At 33.8% G+C, this 20,668-nt stretch overlaps 1 protein-coding gene across 1 annotated transcript; it reads right to left on the bottom strand.

Moving 5' to 3' along the window:
- Positions 1-15,735: 15,735 nt before the first annotated feature.
- On the bottom strand, positions 15,736-18,506 carry LOC108908123. Its single transcript, XM_018712046.1, has 4 exons — positions 18,319-18,506; positions 17,935-18,131; positions 17,395-17,778; positions 15,736-16,201 (listed from the first exon to the last, which is right to left on the bottom strand). The coding sequence occupies exons 1-4, from the start codon at positions 18,490-18,492 to the stop codon at positions 15,823-15,825; spliced, it is 1,134 nt and encodes a 377-aa protein (XP_018567562.1). The 5' UTR covers positions 18,493-18,506; the 3' UTR covers positions 15,736-15,822.
- Between the last annotated feature and the right edge of the window lie 2,162 nt (positions 18,507-20,668).

Below are 20,668 nucleotides of genomic sequence, written 5' to 3'. Positions count from 1 at the left end.
TTTCTTCAAAAAATCCAATCTCTTGACGAATATAGACAATGAATATTTTTAATGAAACGTATTTATTAAATTTATCACTATATAATTTTGCAATTTGTCTTGACGTTTATATAAAGATGAAGACATTTCTTTCCCTGCAAAACCAACTATACAATTGAACTAATTTTGGACTGGATTTCAAAGACGGTTATTGGTTCATGAATAAATAATCAAACCTGATGTGGGCATTTTGGAATAAACTGAACGAAATCTCAGATACATTAGCAAGAGCAGGCCTCGATTCCTAACAAAGCATTGTACTTCCATCAGACCTAATATAAACAGTGTTTTCCGAGATACACTAAATAGATACGAGTAGAACCACAAAACCCAAAAAGAAATGGTATCAATGGGTATTAAATCGACAATTTAATAATTGTCATTAGCCGAGAAAGATTTAATCAAATAGGAGACTTGCGTTATGTCATCCTGGGATATTCTCAATTTACAACACATCGAGAAATTACCAGTCTGTGAGGTTTAATGTCTTTTGCATACCTAGATATTTCTGGTATCGAAGAATGTTGTTTGACTTTATTTGACAGGATTTGTTTGAATTAGCCTAATACCTTAATAAAGAGTAAAAAAGATCGCCAAAACACTCATGGAATTCCTAATAAATTATACAGAGCCTTCATAAATGTCTACAAGCCATGTGACCGCCTATCTTAGGACATCCAACATTACACGACTATCTGGTGCTGGTAACGAAAAATCTCTAAATTTTGGCGTCACTAACATCGTTAAGTGACTATTTCCTCACTCAACGCTAATATTAATGATTCATTTACAATGATCAATGACAAACCGTTACGCTTACGCTAGAGATAATGCAAGCGCTGATTGGTTGAATATAATCTCGTTAAAAATTATATCAATCACAGCTGGTGAATCGGAATGTCGTGTTTTAATGTAATCTTGATTTTTAATTTTACCGAAATTTAATTGCTGACATGAAGGAAATAAAATTACCGAGCATGACACCTTATTGCAATTTTATACAGGGTGTCCCGTAAAGTATGTTACAAACTTTGGGTGGTGATAGTACATAAAAAATATGACTAAAAACTCTAATAAACATAACCTCTTAAACGCACCGTTTTGAAGTTATAGGCCTTAAAAGGTGCAACTACAAAAGTAGTTTTTGTGACGTAACTCTTTGTTGGAAAAAGAAAACATAATGAAATTTTCAGGGACTAGTCAGCTTTAGNTTACCATTTGACGCAGCAAAGACAGTTACTTTAGTGCAAGATGTAACATTGCAGTATTATAATGTTAAAATGTTCAAGCAGTTGCAGAATAAAGCAGTCGATATTAGCCAAAATCAAAAAATAAGTTGCTGATATTAGTTTCAAAAGTGTAACTGGCAGTTCGAACTAAGACAAAAAGTTGGTTCCACAGATAAAACCTATACAACCTCATATATTTGTAATCCCAGATATCGTATTTGTCATGGAAAATGCCCCATCACTCCTCAGGTTTTTTTTTCAAGAACCATTTAGAAAGCCTAAATTCAATAGAATACGGGGGTCCTCTAGTTTCTCGGTTGTTTTTTTACGGATTTTTAAAAATTTTTTTACGGGCAAACCATCGAAATAATAAATCTCATTGTTTTTACATAATCTTTATTAATATTTAAATGAGCTTTACAAATTTTTTGAAGACAAAATATATAATAGAATCAAAGTTATAGTGGCCGACAGGAAGACATCAAGTGAAGGAGGTGCTTGACGGTGACCAAGATTGCGAATGTATTGCTTATCTGAAATCAAAAAACCAAACGGCATTTTAATCTTCATATTTAAGACTAGCGATTGAACTAGAATGAATTCTAAATTACAAACATTCATTTTTTTATACACTTTTGAAAATTAAATTCTATTTTTTACTCATTTTTTCTTAAGTTTATCGCTTGTAGAAAAAAAACTAACGAAGCAATCATGATAATCCTAGTTCAATCGCTGGCTTATAACATATTAAAGATGTATAAATTTGAACAAGATCGGTGCAGTAGTTTCTGAAATATCGTGGTCACCGTTTTGAAAAATAGTGTTTCGAGAAAAACGCGTATCAAAGTTCGCGCATGTGATTTATAATAAAAATTTCATATCACCGTCAATCTGCCCAATCTGCAGTAGGCCCTCTTCTTCTTCTTGGAAGTCACGCAGAGCTGCTCCGTCTTCCCTTTTCGCGATTCAGTTAGATTTAGGGATATCAATATAATGGTCAGCGCCGCTCTGCTTTGCGGCGCAGCGTTGCGCGCGCTCCGTATACCTATGAAAAAAAAAAAATTCGATTTTTTCGACCCGAGAAACTAGAGGACTAAACACATATCTATCAACAACTTCAGAGGTGCAAGATGGTATTTCTCTTTATATGTCCAGGCTATGAATACAATATTGGGTGAATAGATCATACTCAGTGTCTGTGTGTTGGGAAGCTCTTCTCTTCTTCTTCTTCTTCTTTCCTAGCAGTTGGTTCTGACAAGTCTCATGGCATCGCGGCCTTATTAGGTCTATTGTGCATCCCACTACTTAGTCCAATTCAGCAAGTAGTTTTGTCCTTTTAACCAAGTCCAAAAGCTTCCCTGCTGACACTTCTCTTAGCTCGAAATTGGGTCTCCCCAGGAGCGTTATTCTACTACGTGCAAATCCCGGGCACTCGCCTAGGATATCCTCGGCAGACCGGACTGTTTACAACCTTTAGCTTACACAGATGTTTCCTAAAGTGACAGTGTCCCGTTATGAGTCCCTTCCATCTCCTGAGCCGAATTTTATTCAAGCTCAGCAGCTCATTTGCTCCTTCCTTCAAAGGCTATTCTATGAGCTCCTTAGAATGGCTATGCCCTGGCCTAGAAGTCCAGTATTTCCTGAGTTCTATCTCAGTCCATTTGCCCAGAGCCCGCCTGACCACACTAGGAGATGTACCGCAGAAGGGCCAATGAACTCTGCCTCGGATCCCTTCCTAGCAAATTCATCCACTTTATCGTTCCCACAAATGCCTTTGTATTGTACCAACACAGCCTAACTGTATTATTGGTGGTCAGTTCAGTCAGCATTTGTAAACAATCCCACACAAATCTTGAACTTATCTTGTGTGTGCCTAAAGTTTTGCAGCTTGACTATCAGAGAATATATATAACGAGCGTTCAAATAAAAACGTTGTCAAGTTGGTTCTGAAAATTTGGACGTAGGGCGTAGCGTATAGCAAATGAACTTAAACGTCATCTGTCAAAGCGCTATATCGCCGCTATCAATTTGAATATTTTCGTTTTAAAAAGCGTTTAAAATGGCGTTTTCTCAAGAACAAAAAGTGTTTATCATAGACTCCTACTTTAGAAATGGACGCAAGATTGATGGAATATGGAAGTATTCTATTGAGGAATGTTTCATAGAATTTCAAAACCAATTTCCCGGCGTTGTTGAGTACAAAATTTTTCAAAGTGCAGTTCAGCGTTGTGTTAATGTTTTTCGTGAAACGAGCAGTGTAACAAGAAAAGAAGGAAGCGGTCTAACTAAAAAGCGGACTGAAGAATTAAAAGAAAATGTCCAACAAATAATGGAAAATGCGCCAAGAACTTCTGTACGTGTTTTATCACAAATGGTGGGAGTATCAGTCGGTACCTGCCACACAGTGTTAAAAAAAGATTTGCGTTTGTTCTCCTATCGTTTAACTTGTCAGCAAGAACTTTATGAAGTTGATTTTCCGCGACGGGCTGTATTTTGTGAATGGTTTTTAAACAACTACGGTGAACTTCATAATATCACCTTTTTTTTCTGATGAAGCCTGGTTTCATTTAAGTGGTTACGTAAACTCAGAATATGAGAATGTGGTCTTCTGAAAAACCAGATAACTTTTTTGTCGAGGGCCCTCTACACGCTCAAAAAATTGGAGTTTGGTGTGCTCTCGATCGAAGGAGTATTTATGGACCTATTTTTTTTAATGGTACTCTTACTGCGCAAAGGTATAGAGGAGAAATTATCGCTCCTTTTGTTAACCAGCTGGAAGAAAACGAAATTACAAACTTTTACTTTCAACAAGATGGCGCAAGGGCACATACGGCAGGCGAGACGATGAATATGTTGAGGGAAGTTTTCCAAAATCGACTAATAAGTCTCAATGCTGAACATGAATTTCCACCGAGGTCCTGTGATATTACGCCGTGTGATTTATTTTTGTGGCCTTACAAAAACACTATTTTTGAACTGCCTATTCCTGATTTAAACCATCTGCAGGCTCGACTTATAGACAAGATTCGTGAAATTAACAATACCCCGAGCATCTTAGAAAATGTCTTTAATTCTTTGAGGAACAGGTGTGAAAAGTGCTTGGAACAAGGAGGGGGACACTTTCAGCAGCTGCTTTAATTTATTGTTATAACAAGGAGGGGGACACTTTCCGCAGCTCCTTTAATTGTTTGTTATTGTTATCACGATTATTCTTTAAAATAAAGTTATATAGTCATTAACGTTATTGAAACTGACAGCTGCTATACAACTCGTTGAGAAATGAGGTTAAGTTGGTCGCTATAAGCTACTCCCTACGTCCAATGTGTCAGAGGCAACTTCGACCACGTTTTTATTTGAACGCTCGTTATAAGACACACCATTATCGCGAAAATTTTTGTTTGGAATACAGTAGGAATCCTCCCCAGACTGTAGCTTGCACTTCATCTGGGTCTGAGTCCATATATTCCTGCACCCGTCCCTCTGGCCATTTTGGAGCCGTCCGTAAACAATATGAGGCTCCATATTTCCAGGGTATCAAACTTTTCCTCCCATTTTCTTTGATCCTCTATTCGAGTCTCAATGGGAATTTAGTTTCATGGCTATTAAATTAGCTCACGTCACTCACTTGTCTGTTGACAAGAGGCGTGGACCTCGCTATCTTCGGGTTGTAATCCTGCCTTTGTTATTCTCAGACTAGACTCTGAGGGGGCGAGAACAAAGACAGATCAAAGATTCCCAGCTAAAGCTAAGGAAGTGCAATGTAATTCTGTAAATGGTGGCCACCAGAAACACAGGCCGCGGCATAAGAACCCTAAGGGCCATCGTACTTTGAATATTAGCACGGACTGTGAAAGTCTTAAAACCACAGAGTTTAATTGCTTTTTAAGTTTGGTAATTTATATAAAAGAACATGATGGAGTATTTCTCATGGCAAACTCGATTTCTGGGTGTCCAAATACAAATGATGGAATTGAATTCACAGATGTGTGGAAGGGACCATTTTTTATGTGTGCCAGTGTTTTTCAATACTTTCTTCAAAAAATCCAATCTCTTGACGAGTATAGACAATGAATATTTTTAATGAGACGTATTTATTAAATTTATCACTACATAATTTTGCAATTTGTCTTGAAGTTTATATAATGAAGACATTTGCTTCCCTGCAAAACCAACTATATAATTGAACTAATTTTGGACTGGATTTCAAAGACGGTTATTGGTTCATGAATAAATAATCAAATCTGATATGGGCATTTTTGAATAAACTGAACGAAATCTCAGATATATTAGTAAGAGCAGGCCTTGATTCCTAACAAAGCATTGTGCTTCCATCAGACCTAAACAGTGTTTTCCGAGATACACTAAATATATACAAGTAGAACCACAAAACCTAAAAAGAAATGGTGTCAATCGGTATTAAATCGACAATTAGCCGAATACCTTAATAAAGAGTAAAAAAGATCGCCAAAACACTCATAGAATTCCTAATAAATTATACAGAGCCTTCATAAATGTCTACAAGCCATGTGACCACCTATCTTAGGACATCCAACATTACACGACTATCTGGTGCTGGTAACGAACAATCTCTAAATCTTGGCGTCACTAATATCGTTGAGTGACTATTTCCTCACTCAGCGCTAATAGTAATGATTTATTTACAATGATCAACGACAAACCGTTACGCCTACGCTAGAGATAATGCAAATGTTGTGTTTTAATGTAATCTTAATTTTTAATTTTACCGAAATTTAATTGCCGACATGAAGGAAATAAAATTACCGAGCAAGACACCTTATTGCAATTTTATATACATCCCTTGCTTTAAAGAGGAACACGAGGGGAAACATTTTTATTCATTTGTCATAATGGAAAAGTTTTTCCTGTATTTTTTATAATAACACATGAATCGGTGACAAAAACAATGCATTTCATTTTTTGATCTTACGTTTCTAGACCTCCATGCTGTACATTTTATCGGAAATTTTAATTTTTGAAATAATTATGTTTTTGTTTTTGCATTAGCTTAAATTATGTGTGTCATTGCCTATAGAATCAGCTAACAATTATTTTAAAAATTATTAAGTAAAACAATTATTTTTTTTGTTTTGGCAGATGAGAAAAGAGCCCTACAGAAGAGATATACATAAAATACCTTATTTTTCATTGTCAACTTGTCCAAATATGCTTAGGAAAAATGTATTACTGGAATTGCATTGCAAATTCAAAGATTGGGGAAAGTGTGATAAAAAATGAAGTTACTCAATGGTTCATAGACTTGTAGTATATGAATAATATTTGCAAAACAAACTTTTTGGAGGTGCCGCAAAAGAGTAGGAGTATTTTCAATGGGGTCCTGGAATTTTGTCGGTCCATTGGCTTAAAGTGATACTGGTNAACCCTATAGAAAAGATCTACATAAAATACCGTATTTTTCATTGCCAACTTAGTACATTTTAAAACACACATATGCATAGGAAAATGTGTTACTGGAATTTCATTGCAAAAGTTGCGGAAAGTGTGATAAAAAATAAAGTTTATCAATGGTTCATAGACTTATAGTATATGAATAATAGCAAAAACTTGCAAAACAAACTTTTTGGAGGTGCCGCAAAAGAGTAAGAGTATTTTCAACGGGGTCCTAGAATTTTATCAGTCCATTGGCCTAAAGTGGTACTCTTGTATACCAAAACGAGTTTTAAAATCACATTTTGAAGTTCCCTAAAAAAGATGCATTCTATTGAAAGCAAACTTTATTTTACCCTACCCTTTCAGAAAACGCCACTATTTTATCGAAAATCTCATGTCTAGAAGTACCGCACAAAAAAAAGATGATAATACTCCTGAATCTCCGCACCAGAAACATCTCTTTTAGAGACATTTTTCTTATTCAATCGAGTAGTCTTTGTTTTAAAGATACTGTATTCATTAAATGTTTTCAAAGCGAGTGTTCTAAGGCGTAGGGTGAGTAGAATGCCATTTTGTGAAAGTGATTAGTCCTATTAATCCCGTGAACGGCAGGAAGAGTCGGATGTTCATGTTCATTTTATTTAAGAATTCGTTTAATCAAACCCTTATCTTTGAGCGTGAAGACATGAAATTCCTGTAATCTGCGAGGTCTTTCCACCCACCATTAAGAGCGGAATTCCGTCTTCATGTGTTCACTGAGAGAACAGTTAGCTTGTAAGTAATATTCTATATAACTTATAACCATTAAAACCCAATTAAAATAATGTTTTCTACAGAGTCTTTCAAAGAAATAATAAAAAACAAGGAAGGCATTAAGTATTGTTTTTTTAATTTTACATTTTTAATACTACCTTTTGTACTTTCGCTTTACTTTATATGTGTATTAGGGAAGAGAGAATACTAAAGATAGACTTGAATCTGCAATACCGCAAATAGCACAATGGTGTTTCAAAAATCACTCATTTAAAATAAAGAAGGCCAACAGTGATCATTCTGTGTCAATATATTATCAAAATGTAAGGGAATTTTTTGTAATATGGTTTAGGTTACTTTTTGCCATGTTGTTATGGGCGTTTAAGTCATGTCATATCGCTTACAAATGTTTACCTATAAAAGTTAGATGACTAGCGAAACGTCAAGGAACCTAAACCGTCGGCGTGGCAACCATGACGAAAACTCGTCAACCATGTGCCAAATACCTATTTATTTATCGAAAAAGGACCTTATCGTCCAGAACAATGTCCACAAACTACTTAAACTACAGTAACAATTACAATTAGTACTACAGTAACACATTAATTCTTTTCAAATAGACCGAATGACGAGTAAAAGATATCTATATGATTAAACTACAATTTGTCGTTTGTATATGTTTTGTTTAAATATGGAGTTTTAACCAAAATTACATGATAGAATAATACGTCAATTCTAAGGACTAGCTGTACATGTAAGACGAAAGTGAATAGTAGAACTGATGAATTAAACAACACGTTGAGAAGTTTATAAATAAATATTTTTGCAGCAAAAATTCTCTCTCTAATCAAGATCTTTAATTTACCTCTGCTCGTTTCAAGATAATCTTAACAAAGTTGACTTATAAAAGAATACGTTTGTTATTATGAAACAAACTTAGTTGAAGATTATTAATCTCGCAATATTCAAAGACTAGTTTAAATCTCCCTAAAATTAAACACTATTAACATAAAGTTAAGTCGTCCGCAAATCAGCAAAGATTAAAATAACGATGGATACTTTTAACACAGATCATAAACAATAACGGTCTCAAATGTGATCTTTGGGGAACACCTGACAGTAACATGGGGGAAGATTTGTAACCACTCATAGTTACCATCTGAGGCCTGTTAAAAATATAAGAAGTATACCACCTCAGTAAGTCACCATGCACAACCCTTTAAAAATAAGCGATAAGTATATTCTATTAAATTTAACGAATGCTTTTCAGAAATCAGTATACATGGAATCAACCTGAGTCTGACATCCATACTGCCCTGTTAAGCCATAAAGTCGTAACTGTCAAATAGTTGATTTTGAGATAATTAGCAATTTCTCTAGTCTAATTTGCCATGAAGACTATTACATTCAGAAAAGATATTTTTATTACATAATACTAATTTTTACTTGCAGATTTTGTTTTTTCACTTTATTTTGTTGTGCATACAGCCCGAGTATGATATTTGACACATACAACATTTTCTGTTAATAATGATCAAAATCGAAACTATGAGAAAAGTAGTATCTACAATAAATTTCAATTGTTCATTAATTGTTATTTACCTATTACTATCAATTTTTAACTGATATTGTTTCTTGCAATTTGTGCAAGATGTTTTGAATTGATATTTACTCTTACTGGTCTTGATTTTAATTTGATTTCGTTCAAATTTACTTAGAGCGTATTTTTTATTTTGCGTAATTCGCCTTTTTTTAGTAAATTGGGCATTGCTTGCAGAGAACCAGATATTTTCAAAAATTTCGTCCATAATGCCCTTTACTACTTCTGAAAAACATTCATTAGAAACACGCAATATAATATTGCTCAAAATATTAACTTTTGGATTTTTTCTCCATTTTTATTGTTTTCTATATCTACACTTTCTACAAAAACTTCCTCTTCTTTGTATAACGATGCGTTGTTTATGACCTTTATTTTTGTTTTTACATTTGTAATGTCTTTAAAACTGTTACAATTACTACTACTACTACTACTATCACTAGCCCTATCCATTTCTTCCATATCTGGCTCATATTCGCTGCTACTACTATCATCCTAGCGCTGCCTTTTTGAATAATTCAACTTTAAAAAAAAGTCGATTTTCTCAGCAAGTGGCTTGTTCAGAGCAAGAGCAACCATAACTTTACCCCGTTTACTCATATTGGAAATTGTTTGAAATTCTTAGCTGTAACGAGGAAAAAAAGATTCTGACCATTTACCATGTTTTTTAAGTTTTCGGTTATTTTTGATAATATTTATGCTTAATTAGATAACAGGAACAAAAAATGTAATTACTTACTAAATAAACAACTCCGAGGATACGTTATAATAAATATTACTACCTCACCCTTTAACAGTCTAGAATGAATGAGACTAAAAACTGAAAAATTCCCACAGCAAATCACTGTTTATCTGCTAGCTAGCAAACTGAATCTGACAGGTGGTAGATATTATTTTGTAGATGGCGCAGTTGTACAGTTGTTAGTACAGTCACTAAATGTTACCTAGTGACTGTAGATATGTTATTTAGTGACAGTATAGTGACTGTAGTTGTTAGACGAATTGGTCGCATCTGTGTGATAAATATTACAAAAACGACTTTTTATTCTAACATTTTCAGATACGACTTTATTTCTAACAAAGGCATGGAAATTGTAGATACGACATTCACATTTTGAGGTATATAGCCTATAATAATAACAAATTCGTCCTTTTTTCTTAAAAAAATGATAAAACTGATGTCGTGGAGTATTAGTAACTCTGTACTTGAAATTGGGGATAATTGCAGCTACGACTTTATGACTTAACAGGGCAGCATAGCTCTTATAATCTACTTTGGGTATTATTTAAATTAGACACGGAAAATAAAGATGTGATTCTCTGAAATTATTGAAGATATATTTGAATTAATAAACATATACATATAGTAACCACATTAAAATTTTTACTAGATATTTTTAATTTGCTAATTGATAATACATTTTATTTGCATTTATGTAAAATCAAGGTTTGTGATGGCCCTGAAGATATTTTGTCGGGGAACTTTCGTATTTAAACATGAATTTAAATGTCATGAATATCTATTAAGTGATACTAGAAAATTATTTATTTATTTATCAGATGTGGTGCCCTATAGTAGATGTAGTAAGGTTCTAGAATGAAATATTAATTGTCAATTTTAATTCTCAGTACTAGCTGACGTAAGAACATGATAGAATCTAAACATGTCTAAACATGCTGAAAAAATGATAAGAAAGGAGTGCAAGAGATAGGACAGCTTGAAGGTAATATTAAAAATAACCCTTGAAGTGTCGAAAGTTAGATAAAAATTCATTAAACATTAAGTAGCCGGTACTCGACTAAATTTATTTCATTATAAGTTCAACTTACGATTACTTTTGTAATAATAATAATAATATTTACAATATATTATGAAGGGACCTTCAAAAATATTTTCTTAATAAAGCTGTAATACTGACAACTAAAAAACTTTTTCTAGATGTCAATTCTTTTCGGATAAGAACTTATATTAATGGTTCGATTTTAATTATTTTTCTATACTTACGCCAATTGTAAGTTAGATGATATTTTTTCTATTTTTTTTTTCAAGAATAGCCATAAGATTAACCTTAAGATTTGTTTTCTCTGCGTATTTTAATAAAGAAATTTTACTCAAAGAGCTGTTTAAATAATATCTTGCATTCTTATGATATTCGTAATTGAAATAAGTTGAATTTTTGAAGTAAAAGATAATGTATTATTATAACACCATTTATGTGCCAAAACAAGTATTAATAGAAGAAGAACATTGGAAATTTAGTAAAATAATATATAGGGTGTTACGAAATTCACGGACACGGCCTCTGGGATCATGTTAAGCTAGATAAGCACATAATAAAACATGTCTCTATCACTTTTCAATCAGTCCGATATTTTTCGAGATACGGCAGTTTTAAATATCCAAATATAATAAAAATTTTCAATTATGACAAACGAATTGTTCAAAATTTCCACCACCTGGTGCTAAACATGCTTCAGCACATTGTGCTACAGCTCGAACGGGGTTGCGTACCTACCATCTCTGGCGTTATTTGTTGTATTGAAACAGACAACTCTATAACAATTAATGACAATTCAGAAAGCATTTATCAAAACTTTGACATCGTTAGAGTACAGTAAAAGTACCTGTCAATACAAACTGCAAAATAATAGGCCATAATTATTCAAATCGTGAATAGTATGATATGCTGATGGCTCTCGGAGCTTCAAATAATCGTGCAGGTGAAGCAGTGCGGTTGGCTTGGCAGAGGCTGTCCATTTGCTTGGCCACCTCGTTCTCCAGACCTAACGCCATGTGATTTTTTATTTTTGGGGTTCTTAAAAACGTTGGTGTACAGAACACCAATGGCAAATTTGAATGAACTGCAGAACCGCCTATTTCAATCAATACAGCAAATAACACCAGAGGTGAAACGCAACTCCATTAGAGCAGTAGCACAATGTGCTTAAGTATGTATAACAGCAGACGTTGCAAATTTTTAACAATTGTTGTAACTCGTTTGTCGTAATTGTTTATCTAATGATTGAAAATTGAAATTTATAAATAAATATTTATATTATTTTTGGATATTTGATACTGCCGTATCTCGAAAAATACTGGTCTGATTGAAAAATCATAAAGACACTTTTTTATCACCTTATCTAGCCTAATATGATTCCACAGTCCGTGTCCGCGAATTTTGTAACACCCTGTATAACTACCTCACTTCAAATGTGAACAAACGCCCTTATGAAAAATTTATTTATTGACTAATTTAATTCGGGATTTATTTTTGAAAAGTAAAAAATTCTATAACATCACATAGTTACATAACATTTTAATTTATTTTCAGTTATCAAACCTTAACTTTTACTTTTTTGTGTAAAATTTATTCATTTTTTAATTACACCTCACTACACTAGGAGGCGTGTTTTCCTTAATAATTTCAATAAGCTTAATACCTTCATTCTAGACTAAAAAATGCTAGAACTATTAATAAAATATATGTTTTTCTAATGAGAATCACTGCATAGATTATTATTATCATAATAAATTAATTGTTTGTAAAAATTGAGATTCCTATGACAGATATACCTACATTCATAATAACACTGTTATAAGCTTTGATGTAAGCGGCGATTTGTTCAAAAGTATCTTAAGTGGAATCAGTACCTTGAAAAGATTTGTAAAATAAAGCCGTTGTTAATTAAACTCTTGATATTTGATTTTTCTGATAACATAAGTCTCAGAAATTAAACGATTTATTTCATACATCAGAAGAATGAGGAAGATTACATAACATAAACCTGTATCGTTTTTGCATGATTGCCATTGTATTCATTGTATTGTAAACATTCATATTTCGGCAATGGTACCAACTCAGACAATATAACTTATCGCTCCAGATCGCGTGTTAAGTGCTAGAAATTGGAAACACAAAAAGGATACAGAGTGTTCTTAGCTGGCATCCAGCAATAAAATTAAACGTGGTAACTCTTCTATTCGGCAGTTCTAGCAGTGGCATTGTTGCCAAGTAATAACTGGCCATACAAATAATTTTAATGCATTTAACTATATAATTGAAAAGTTATATGGAACTTAACTTTTGTATGGAAGTGGCACCTGTGTTAAATGCTAAATATATAAAATAAATCAAGTTAGAATAGAAGATACGTAAAATAATTCTTGACACAAGTGTTGCATCATGGATATCATTGGTAGTGCATTGGAACCTCAAGGGGTAGTTGAATACGAAATTTATTAAAAGAAAACAACAAATCATCAATTAATGATCTCTTACAGAGATAAGATAATGCGTTCGCTAGGTACTGCTATTGCAATTTTTGACTAACTTTTTTGTTTTTCGACATGCGGACTTCGGACCTTTTCCATTCAACGCAGAACAGACAATCAGAACCAGGGATGTGGGGAGATTTTTTTAATTATTTTTTTTATTTCATTTCTGAGGTACAAGCAGAAATTGTTTTTTTCTGATATGTTCTATCGCCCCTCCCTGCCTCACCCGCTATACACAGAATTGTCAGAACCAGGGGGAGATTTCTTTATATTTCTAACCATTTCCGAGTTACGAGCAAACACTGTTTTTTTTCATACGTTGTGTGTTTGATGACGAAAGCTAAAAATACCCCACGCTCTACCCCTCACCCCCTCCTTGGAGAGAAGCCCTAGGTGTCTTGAAGACGCTCGAGAAGCCCCAGGGACTCCTGAATACAGCTGAGAGAGTGAGAGAGAACCAGTCAATGACGACACAATGATCTATCTCTTTCGCACATTATAGCCCTGTCTCTCTCGCATACCATCAGACAAAGATGACCGGGACGAACCTTCCTTTCAAAAAACCTGCAATTTATCAATATCAGAATAACCCATTTTAATTAAAAAATTAAAATGGGTTATTCTGGTAATGAAAAATACAACATAATGATTTCAAATAACAAAAATGCTGGAAGAATTCGGCAGGAGTATCGGCAAATTTATTTTGGAGGAATCCCCTCAACAAATGCTATAAAAAATAAAATTATAAATCTTAGATGGTCAGATAACTGCCCAGATCTCAGCTCCTTAGACATACATAGTTTTGTGGGGACACTTCAACAAAATATATTATTAAAAAATAATGCATTATTTCTTCTTTTCTAATGTTAAAGCGTTAAGTAAAAACATGTTCTTAAATGCAATGAAATAGTCCTTTGTTTCTTCCCTAACATGAAATATTTATACCGAGGGGTAAACCGCTCCCTGAATTCTGTACAAAAACTTCTCTATACTTCCTCAAACTTCCTCGGACCTTCTCTCTAGACTGCTTCGTAATTCCTCCACGTAAATGTTTAACATTCTTCGCATTTTTCTATAAAAGATAATAGTGCGCATGCGTTTACCGTTCACGCATGCGCAGTTTGGTTCCAACTTCCCGACTTCCTCCAAACTTCCTCCAGATTTTCTCAACTTCCTTGGAATTCCTAAAAACTTCTCCGACTTCCTTCGGAATTCCTTTCATTCGGAATTCTTTCAACTTCCTCAACTTCCTTATAACTTCCTCCAACTCCTTCCCGACTTCCTGAAACTTCCCAGCGATTTACCCCTCGATTTATACTTTGCATCACAGCGCATATAATCTTATGCATTTACATAAGTTATGACATTTTTAATATCATTTTTCATTTTAAGATTAACAATTAAATAATTTTTTCATAATTAAATACAACGCTTTAAACCCTTGTCTTATAAGGAACATTTGTATTCACAGAAGTGTATCATGGTAGTCTACTTATGCATGCAACTAAATCATATTTAAACTTTTCCACGCGAATCACTTCGTGATTTGTAGATAATAATCTACAATACGTTAAAAGTTCTTTGCAAAAACACCAGTGTATGCTTTGTGCCACGTAGGTACTCATGTACTCTGTCGATTAGTAATGCCCTCGAACGGTATGTGGAGGTTCTGGCAACACAATTTTCTCTTCAAGAGCTTTTTTCTGCTTTTGTTATTTTCTGTTCTAATTATTCTAAAACACTTATAGTTTCTTTTGGTCACAAATTTTTCCTTCTACCGACATTTTAAAGATTAAAGCAATCAGCTGTAGCACCAATCACATAGCATAATGTATACCTATATACATGAAAAGGACTGCCAACTTACGAATAATAAACTCAGCATACTCGTACGCTGTTGCCAAGTCTCTGTTGCAATTTTTGGCATTTATTTATGCATATTAGGTAAAAAATAACAGTTGAGGTATGGAAATATATAATTTGAACTATTCTAAACTCGATTTTATTCAATATCTGCAAGCACGTATCTCAATCCACTTGCTTTCTAGTCATAAAGAATATTTCTCTTTGCATTACCAGAAATAATTTTAACTTGGTAAGTATAGAGCCCCCGCGTCCCGCAATCATTTATGTATAATCTAAATTACACAAAGTACTATTCTATTTCTCTCACAAACATTTTGCTATGACAATGTTTTCAGGAATTATTATTCCTGCTGCTGCTGCTATTGCAACACAAAGTAACATTAAGAGCAGCTACTGAATTTTTTATCGCGAACAATCATCAAAATACGGCAGAAAAATTTGTATGATATCCAATAATCAGATTAAACTTGTCCTTGATATCAACGTCGTTACAAAATGAGACTAACAATAAGAGTAGAACTTGGTTATTATTTTGTTTAAATCATTTAAATAATAAATTAAGCTAACTATAAAATTTTTTATAAATTATCTAACTAATTTTATTAAATGAAAAAAATATGTCACATTTATTTCATTCGTCCTTGACATGTTTAATTACCCTCTGGATTATCTAACCATGGGTAAAACTCCGGACAACGGATGCAAGACTTCATGTATCTGACTGCGCCATCTGATTTCTGGAGATTGCAGGTATAAGGGATGCATTGAGCAGTCCCTTCTGCGAATCCAGTTTTGTATTCGGACACTTGAACAGGATTCTTCATCCACTCAAGGACTTGTTTCTGTGACACAAGGAAAACGTCACTGTAGGTCTCAAGTGTGTCCAAGAATCTGGTGAATCCCTCATAGCTGTTCTCGGTGATACTAAACCAGTTGGAGTTTATGAGCAATGTTAGAGGTGCTCTGGTGCGGTCACGAATTTGATTGATTTCATCTAACAACCAGTCAGAAATTTCTTTAGCTGTACCACTGAAATTATGAAATATTTGTTAGTTAAGAGAGAAGAAAGCCGTATGTGGTCACATGCGGCGTATATACTATGTACCTCTTAATGAAATAGTGGCACAATATTTGAAATTTAAAATGTACAAATTTTTAAATTTAACCCTTTCACTGCTCCAGACGTATATATTCGCTAAAAATTTATAGGGCTCAAACTGCTCCAGGCGGATAAATTCGCATGAATAGTTAAATTGGATCAGGCTGCTCAAACCGTATATATTCGCAACCGTGCGCATAGTGACTCAGTTATTGCAATTGGTAAGGCGAATTTTTGCGGGCGAGCTTATACCGATTGTGACAAATATTTTTATGGAAAGAGGTACTGATAATAGTACTAAGATTGTTCATGTTTCTTTCAGTTTCTATTTAGTACATATACTGTATTTTATTCAAAATAAAATCGTGAAATTTATCGTAAATCGTAATTTAACACAACATAATGTAAAACTATAAGTGGTCTAACTGCTCCAGACATATATATTCGCACGCGATAAACAATCGCGCACGGCGCGGTAGCTACGTTCAGACGTATTGCGCAGCGAAAGGGTTAAAGAAACAAAAGCGATATTTTTGATATTTATAGATGGGTAATGTATAATACGATATAGATTTCGAAAATGTAATTATCTCAATTTGTCACAAAACTGCATTGACGGTCTTAGTAGTAGGGCAGTATAGTATAATTAAAGTAACATACAAGAAGACAAAACTCTTAGTTACATATAAAATTTCACTTTGTAAACAATTTTTTTCTGGAAAATAAACAAACGAATCAAGGCATTTGTTTGAATGATGCAAAGATCTGCCGATTTTAATCCTTTCCTTCACTTGATTGATCGATGCTATCACAGAGGAATGGGATGCGCACGCAAACCAAACGGGGCGCTCGCGCGCGCCACGCGCAATGTCGCTAAACGGACGTATTCTATTCAAAAATTTCCCGCGCGAGAATTTCCGCGCAAATGCGGGAATTCCGCAGGTCTCATTGACATGCGAGAAATTGCTGGAATGCTGTAACGCGGAATGCGGGATTGCAAACCCTATAACGGATGTTGAGAAAAGTTCAGCAAATAGTATCTTTTACATTTTACAACATTCTGGTTTATTGAATGTTTCAACGAAATTATTTAATATCTACATAATAGTCAAATAAAACTTACACAATTTCACAAGCTGTGAGAGTATTACACGCTCGATTATTTTCTCCGTGGAGGTCAATAATAGGAAGAATCCAGAATCCTTTAAACGCTTCAGTTGGGCATTGGTTTCCTAAAAGGCATTCTTGGGAGCTCAAGTAGTCGAGAGTATATGGATAAAGAGGTCTGTCAGACAAAGTTGACCACGAACTGTCATAAGACAGTCCCGCATCTTGGTAAGCCTTAATGGAGTAGTCTCCAGCCAACTGCAATTGAGGAGTTCTTACACCAACAATATCTTCTTCAGGGATGTTTGCAAATTTATGAAGAATTTTCTTTTGACCTCCAAATTCTTGTTTCAAAAGTTCCTCACTAGCACCACGCCAGTATGCTTGCCCGCTATTCTTTCTACAAACGCCAAGTTGAAATCTATTTAATATACATTGCAACCATAAACGAATATGTTTAGTTCTTAGTGCATGTTTTTGTGCTCAATTTTCAAAAAATTTTGATTTGGTGCTCTCTTCTGAAAACATATGTTTTACAAATTAAGAAAACACTTACGTGATAGAATTTACACCTATTTCAAATCCCATATTATATAGATCATTTACTTTTGTGTAATCGGTATATTCATGTGGTACAAAGAAAGTGGCACTAATTGGCTGTCCGTCTGGGTTAGTTCTGTTGGAAAGTAGAGGCTTCCAAAAGTTGTTGTACAAGTTTTCAGTCACGGCTTCGTCAAAAGTTAAACTGATGAGCTGTAAAAATTTGAAAGAAAGATCAATTAGTATTCGAAAATGAAAAAGAAAAACCATCAAAATTATGAGTTGATTGCTTTTTCTTCCGAACAGAACAATTACTTTTAATAATTTAGTTGTGAAGATCATGGTGGTAAGGATACATACATCCAGGTTTTAATAGAAAATTATATTTTGTAATGCATACCTGTGGAGGTGTTTGGTCAGAATTTAAGGGATTTACAGATGTTGCACAGCGGCATCCATCTGAAGACAAACAAACAGCAGTTGTGCATTTTTCTGCCTGTGCACCATCCTTGTAGACCGTTGGCACAGCCAAAACGGTAGTACAGTAGAAAGCAAAAAACGCTAGACTTCTCATTCTAAACACCGGGATTATACTGAAAATTAGCTGTTTTTGCAAAGCTTATATACACATGATATTAAAATATGTATGATCCTGAGATGATAAAAACAATCAAGTGTTTAAATGAATTGTAACAGATAAATTTGTCTACTACGTAGGTACTTATGTAAAAATGCAGGTAAGATGGTGGGGAACTCAAATGTGCATGTGTTATGTTTATATATTTGCAATGCAATTTTCCTAGATTTTGCTCCAATATACAAGGTAAATGATAAGTTTAGCCGAACTTTAATGTCGTATTCTACCAATGAAAATAATCAAGTTTTGCCCTATAAAATTTTTTGATGACGCTTCTCTAAGGATATGCAAGATGTTAAAAGTTTCAGATATTTATGTTATTTTTGTTTATTATTATTATTTATTACCATTACCTATTATTTATTTATTTACTATTATGGTTTGAAATCTCTCAAAAATATTAGGTATTGAATCTATTGTTACACATTTAGCAATCAATAGAAAATGGTAAATAGCAAAGTGGGTACTTAAGTTTCTTATTTGATTTCCCAATTATCTAAAACATAAAACATAAAGCACACCACAGAAATTAGACAACCCCTCAAATCCAAAGCCAAAGGCTGTGCGGAAGGGGGCTACACCTGAAAAAAACGCGGACTAACACCCATTATCTGTCGATAATGGGTGTTAACAGTGCCGATGCCAGGGATCGAACCCGTACCAGAATACCAAGTTTGGCCAAGAAATGCTTGCCACCGCATGCTCGAGTTTTACAAACACTTTACAAGAATACTTTATTGTCACAAATTGATGGTACATTTTTAAAACATTTAAAATTATTTAAAAAACCAGTGGCGTACGAATGTTTTTTCAAAAAAAGTCCCCTCCAATGACTACGCCACTGGAGTATATTTTGGAATAAGTTACTCATTACAAAATAGTCCCTACAAAAAAATGTCTTCCACCAAATTTTATCACTCAATCTTTTTTGCCAGTGCCAGTGTCCTTTCAACAATTTTTATAGCACAAATCTTGATTATTTTCATCGATAGAATACGCTATTAAAGTTTGGCTAAACTTATCATTTACACCCTGTATAAATATGTTCGATTAGTAGGTGTCAAACATATGAACTAATAGACTTATGATATGTTATTACAGACGACTGATTTGACTAACACTTGTCTGTCTCTATTGTTAATAAATGGAGAACAATCGTTATATTTTAGTTAATTTTCTATTGCCAGTACGGTACGATGACGTAATTGTTCACCAAACATGTTTTTACTTAAAATCGATAGCTGAACACGATTCTATGCAAAACTAAAAAAAATAATACATATCAAACATATTATTTTCTTCTTTTGATTGAAAATTAATATCTACTCAAAATCATTTGCCATGGACATAGGTATTAAACATATTAAAATAGTAATATGTAAACTATTCGATACGTACAGTCTGTATGATATTTGTTGAGATACGATTCCAAGAGAAGGATAAGCCAATAAAGTTCTGTTATCGGAATTACTGCAACAATTTACCGCAGCAGGCGGGTGCCTTAAAACTTTACGACACTGTCTTTCTACCTCGGGTGTAATGCGGTTAACTCCAAGAAAGTGACGCAGGAATCGTCTTGGAATTCTATTGATACCGCTGGAAACAATCATTTTGGAGCTAATAATAGAATATATTATTATGATTTGAATGTTTTTAATTTTGATTTTGTATTGTTATTTTATTTTATGGGCGCCTTTATGATATTTGAATTTGTTGTGATTTGAATATTTGAACGCTTTAAATTTTTGATTATGTAGAGCAAACTCAATTTCAGGGTGAGTATTCCAATTTCTTTTATTTTTATTTATTTTATTTACCTTTTTTATTATTTATTTGCTTCTGTGGAGTTGAAATGAAAGATATTTTAAACCTTGACAATTATAGATACTGTGGAAAAGCGTGCCCAGGCACTGTAAAGGCGATGGCAGTGCAGGTGGTCGATGATAGATTTTGGAAACGGACGTAAACCTTCGTCATTGCTTGACCTGAGAAAAAAATGGAAATAATTTTGACAACTACTGTCAAGTTGTTTTAACTGATACAAAATATTAATGTTTAGATGTTCTTACAGTAAAGAACGAATCGGGTGTCTTTATTTTAACGATTAACGTAT

Source organism: Anoplophora glabripennis, unplaced genomic scaffold, assembly GCF_000390285.2.
Source record: "Anoplophora glabripennis isolate ALB-LARVAE unplaced genomic scaffold, Agla_2.0 scaffold339, whole genome shotgun sequence".
NCBI classification, from domain to species: domain Eukaryota; kingdom Metazoa; phylum Arthropoda; class Insecta; order Coleoptera; family Cerambycidae; genus Anoplophora; species Anoplophora glabripennis.
The sequence above is the reverse complement of the archived record's forward strand: the minus strand, read 5'-3'. Positions and strand labels throughout refer to the sequence as shown.